General features: G+C 48.0%; 1 protein-coding gene across 1 annotated transcript; it reads right to left on the reverse strand.

The window, feature by feature from the left end:
• Nucleotides 1–245: 245 nt before the first annotated feature.
• Nucleotides 246–1,494, reverse strand: LOC124679243 (peroxidase 72-like). The gene is made up of 3 exons (XM_047215041.1): nucleotides 1,045–1,494; nucleotides 773–938; nucleotides 246–661 (listed from the first exon to the last, which is right to left on the reverse strand). The coding sequence occupies exons 1-3, from the start codon at nucleotides 1,492–1,494 to the stop codon at nucleotides 246–248; spliced, it is 1,032 nt and encodes a 343-aa protein (XP_047070997.1).
• Nucleotides 1,495–5,647: the final 4,153 nt, after the last annotated feature.

Here is a 5,647-nt window from a genome sequence, read left to right on the forward strand (position 1 = left end):
ACATGGACAAGTGATAAACATTTTATTGGATCATTTCCTGGTACAAGTGTAGCACATTGCACAATGAAATATGAACAACCGAAAGATGGAGAAAAAAAAAGCACGATTGCAACCGTTACGGTGCAACACGAAGAGCAAAATGCAATAATCACACATACGTTTACACTTGAAAGGAACATTGCAAACCAAGAAGCGAGAAACACGCTGAAATCATCACCAGCTTCAGACAGAGTCCCTTGATCTGCCTAGTGGTGGTTGATCCTCCTGCAGATCTTCCTGATCTCGCCGCTGTGCCCGGTGAGCGGCGAGATGTTGCCCATCTTGACCATGGACTTGGCGAAGTGGTCGAAGAAGAGCTCGTTGCTGGCGGCGTAGCTCTTGACGAGTTCCATGGTCTCGTGGCTCTGCGTGAGCAGGACCTCGTCGGAGTTGAGCAGGCCGTTCATGGCCAGGATGTTCTTGTAGTACTGGTTGTCGAACCGGAACTGGGTGGCCGGGTCGAGCGCGAAGAGGATCTGGTCGCCACCGGACTTGGGGCACCGCCCGCGCAGCTTCGCCGCGTAGGCCGGGTTCAGCGTCGGGTCCGGGCGCCCGTCGTTGTTCTGGTTGTACAGACGCTGCCGGAAGCTGACGCAGCGCGAGTCTCCGATGGTGTGTGCCCCTGGATTGTTCATTGCATGAAGCACATGTTACTTACTTACTTTATGTTCTTAACCCTGTTCATATCCATTCGGAATGGCAATCAAACACCTGCAACAATTAACATGCATACCTGAGAGAGCGACGAGGTCGACGATGTCAAGTCCCTGGTTGTGGAACTTGGCGGTGATGGTGGGGAGGGTGTCGTTGGGAGCAGGGATGAGGTTGTTGGAGCCGCTCAAGCTGGCGGTGAGCGAGTCCCTCCTCCCCAGTGGCACCTCCCAGCCCGGTCCGCCCGTCTGCTCGATCGATCGGCCGGGTTCATCAAAGTAAGAAAAAATGTTTTCGAGGGAATGAAACGATGCTGCATTGTATGCATTGTTAGCCGATGAAATTGTTGCATACCAGGACGGTGGAGTCCCTGGCGGCGACGGCGACGATGTCGGCGCAGGAGACGGTGTGCGGGCAGGCGTGCTCGAGGGCGGCCTTGATCTCGTCGATGACCTCGTAGCCCCTCAGCGAGTCGCGGTTCGGGTTGGACCGCTTCTCGGTCTGGAACCTGCCGCTGCCGTCGGCGTCGAGCAGCACCGACGCGTCGCAGCCCTGCACGAAGCAGTCGTGGAAGTGCAGCCGGACCAGCGACGCCGCCATGCGGGGGTCCTTGGCGTGCTCCTTGGCCACGATGGCGCTCACCACCTCCTGCAGCTGCGGGCACGTGTGCTGGTAGAACTGCGGGAATAACATGCCTGTTGCAGGAGGGAGCGGGTGGCCCGCGACGCCCGTAGGGAAGAGCACCGACACGGCGAGCGCCGCCGTCACGGCGACCGCGAGACCGCTGGTCCAATGCAACGCCATCTTCTTCTCGCTCGATCACACTAGAGATGGCACACCACGGCTAGCTAAATGAGCTGGTTTGGATGAGAAGTTCAGAGGAATGATCAGGTATTTATAGGAAGAAGCCGAACTGCAAACATGCAAAACAAGGATCGATGAGGGAGTTGGTAACGTAATCCCTTGATAGCGTTGTATTATCGAGTTCGAGGGAGCAGGTAATGGCCTTTCCAGTGTTTCTCATCTCCTCCATTAGAGCTTTTTTGCAGAGTAAGTACAACCTATGCACTATGCTAGTTGTCTCAGGCACACGTACAGAAAGAACAGAGGGCGTCGGTGAGGAGAAGCACTGGACGATTCTAAAATTGCACATGCATCCCCTCTGCTTAGCATGGCACCAGAAAAGAGCTTAATATATTTATGCCGACCTTGCTCAATGAATTACAATCATGCATGCTACGGAGGTTGAATGACTCATCAGGATTAAGACACGCTCTGCTCATAGACAGGGCAGAGGGATCGCGGCGTTTATACCGTGCATGTTTCACTCCATGATTTGGTGCTTCAAGATTTGCGTTGAAATGTTTCACCAAGTTTTGTCATGTTTTACAAAACCGCAAAAAACTGCACGAATTGGCACGCAATGAAATACGGTGAAACCATGCGCGCATATATATATACTGTGCACGCTTACACGGTAGAAAGTCATTTCTCCAGAGCGTGGCCTCTCATACAAACTTTTTTTTTTTGAACCAAGGAAGGTCCTGAAGGACTTGGAGACACTGCTTTATTATCGTCAGTGGGTCCTCAGAAGAGGAATACAATCCAGTCCTTCTCCACCACGCAGACGAAGCCTCGAGGCGCAGCCATCTCCTCCGACACCGGGGATGAGACCACTTGGGTCAGAGTTGATGCTGAACGCTGCGTTGAAGCTGATGATGGGCCTTCGAAATGGCGTTCTGGCCTGGAGGTTGAAGATGAGTTGCCAATAGCCAACTGAAGCAGCCTCCCTTCGGCTATGAGAATCGGCGGAATAGCAGCCCTGGGCCGACAATGCGCCGCCAATGATGAGCTCCCAGTGTCGAAAGTATTCTTGCACTTCTTCCTTCCTCCACCATGGAGACCCGAAGAAGAGCAAACAAAAACCAGCCAAATTATCGGGATATAACATAAGAACCAGAGCCTTACTGATAATGGAGATGCCTGCAGTGCATCCCATCCCTGCCCTCCATCTCCAACCACGGAAACACTGCGAGGAAGAAGAACACCGCCCTAGGTCGTCGGACTCGGCTCATGAGCACCGGCAAAGCACTCCAGGATACGGACATAGAGCCTAAAACGACGAGGAAACAACCCTAACTACTACTACAATTGTACAGGGTGGGGACCATCGCCCTACTCGCCACCGGACACCGCTAGGGAGGAGAGGGGATGGGCAAACCGTCCCAAGATCTGGGGACTCGAGGGAGAAGGTTCGGGGAGAACGAGAGAGGAGCGGTAGGAGTACAATTTGGGCGCGCAGATATGTCGCCCTTATTACATTCCTCTCATACATACTGGCACACTCGATTTAGGTACACATACAAATCGATACAGCTTGGCCTAGACGTCTAGCTTGAGTTTCTAGCTAGGCATGAGCTCAATGTTTAAGAAAACGTTAATCGTTAACTTATCGGTTGACTTCAATATGGAGATTAATCGCTTATCAGCTGATTAATCGATTTTATTGGTCAGCCATTTATCGGCTTAGTTTTTGTAAATCATAGTTTTTGGCACTAAATTTTCGATTATATGTTATGTAAAAATAATATTAGAGCACCGAACATAAGTATTAACTTGATTCCTTGCATTTGAATCAATAAAAATGCATAATTGAAGCGGATGCACGGTTTTACCATACTATAAGACGAAAATATTGACTGCGAGATAGAATTTCACTGAAATTCCACTTAAAATCGGCCGAAATATCGGCCATCACACTAAAAACCAGGCGAAATATTGGCTATTATACCGAAAATCGGACAAAATATCGGCGCGGACGATAAATTAGCAGATATTTCAAAATCTTATCGGTTACCATCCGATTCACGATAAATCGGCTGATTAATCGATATCTCGAACGATTTTTTGAACATTGCATGAGCTCCTCCCGGCTATGTGTGGCGTGAGTTTGGCCTGAGCCGAGTTGGCCTTTTGGTTTGTTGAAACATAGAGGGCCATCCTCCCTAGTCTGTATTCTTCCTAGCACATAAATCGTTGTTCCGTTGCCACCTCTTCCCATTCTCTGTCACTGCCGTCGCCTCTGCCACCGCTGCTCTCGCCGATGTTGCCGATGTCGCCAAGCGTCCCTGCACCTATTGATCGTCTATGCTATCGCAACCGCCATATGAAGAAAGAGAGAGGGTAAAAAGGGAGTGTTGAGTCACACAACAATGCCTATGGAGAGAAAATGAGGTTGAGGGACGAAAATGCTTTTGCTAGAGTTGGAAACACATCTTTTAAGGTAACATATGGAATACGTTAACCAAATAAGACAATTATAAATGACACATCCTAGAACACTTGTCTCCACATTTACAAGAAAGGACCCTAATTTTTTTTAGAAATACATCCAAAGACCCAAACAAATCCTTGAGTCTGCCCTCCTCCTTAGGTTGTCATTGCATCTTCAAAGGAGAAAAAGAAGGTAGGTAGAGCAATATCGGGAGTAGCCACTTGCCACATACAACAAGATTATGAGAAGAAGTTGAACTAGCGGACTAGAATCATCACTGGGAGCCAATAGGTGCGTTTTAGCACGCCCACGGGTGGGAATAACCTACACACAAACGAAAACATCATTGATAAGAACACCGAGGACAAGACCAACATACTGACAACCAAACTAGCACCACACAAATCTAGAGCACACGCCCAGGGATGACACATGGCCACTGGTTCCTCGACACTATCAATCACGCCTCCAAGAAGGGATGCGTTGTGATACAATCATTGAACATAGTGTTGGCCCCGCAATTTGACCACGGCTACCAAACTAGCACCAAGCTTAGTGAACTAGTTACAACGTCGAGCCTCTATATATTTAGGGACAAAGATTGGGACCATCCCCATTTAGCCTTTTGACTCTATAAAATGGAGGCTACTATTAGTGATGGTCTAAGGATGTGAATGATTGGGTGGACCATTTTATCCATGGAACTGGCCTAATGGTCCAGAGCATATATAAAGGGCTAATCAATCTTTTTTTTACTGAAATTGCAATGGATGCTATGACCTATTCGAACTTGTGGGTCATCCCACTCATGGTTAGCTCCTTTCCATGTCTATAGACCTCAAACGTTCTGCTACACGGAGAAATTACCTCGTGCTGCGATAATTGTGTATTGAGTCAATTGTGGTTTGATCGACTGTTCGCTAGTTTCAATCTCTTGTGCTCAAGGGCAGCCTGGGATTCTAACCTTGGGTATTTAAAATGAAAATGTTACCAAAAACACAATATAACTTAACGAAGATGGACAAATGGTATAACTTGATCCCATGACCATGATATGTTCTAACAAACTTTGCACCACCCTGTTCATATGTCACAACCCGCGTAGGTTTTTATACAAATCGAACCGAGATTGATGGATGTACATAATGATTTAGAAAAAAATGCGAAAAGATATATAAGTACCCACCTGAATACTCTTGAATTACCGTGCGCTCCCCATGACATGGTCTTCTTACCCACAATACATAATCTCTTTTGCGGGGTTGTGCTCCCGTTAATAACGCACTTGCCGATACTAGATCTTACCTTTTGGGGTGAGCGGTTCATGCGACTATTCAAAACAATTGAAACTACTAGAGCTTGTGTTGGTTTGGGCTTCCGCAATATCTTCGTCGAAGCCTGATTCAAAGTTTGAAGCTTAGGATGATGACTTAAGATTTTTGATGTAATCTCTGGTTTATCATGGATATCTTGTTTTGACAGTAGTTTATCATGGTCTTTTTTTTTTCAGTTTGCACAACCAACAAAGTCAATCGTTGTGCCAAAAACATAAAATCTGAGCCGTTGCTTGGAGTCTTGGATCTGTGTGGTACCCTGAACCAAGACCCACGCTTGAGTGTCCCGATCTCGACTCTCGCTGACATCAGTCCATGACCCAGTGACCAACCCTAAGCTCCCGCGGAC

The sequence above is a fragment of the Lolium rigidum genome, chromosome 7 (assembly GCF_022539505.1).
Source record: "Lolium rigidum isolate FL_2022 chromosome 7, APGP_CSIRO_Lrig_0.1, whole genome shotgun sequence".
In the NCBI taxonomy this organism is placed as follows: Eukaryota; Viridiplantae; Streptophyta; class Magnoliopsida; order Poales; family Poaceae; genus Lolium; species Lolium rigidum.

Excerpts from the sequence above, each read along its gene's own strand:
- LOC124679243 (XM_047215041.1), bottom strand. The coding sequence starts at position 1,494 with ATGGCGTTGCATTGGACCAGCGGTCTCGCGGTCGCCGTGACGGCGGCG. Across the intron at positions 939-1,044 it reads CCAGGGACTCCACCGTCCTG|ACGGGCGGACCGGGCTGGGA; the intron begins GTATGCAACAAT and ends TCGATCGAGCAG. Across the intron at positions 662-772 it reads CGACCTCGTCGCTCTCTCAG|GGGCACACACCATCGGAGAC; the intron begins GTATGCATGTTA and ends TGAACAATCCAG.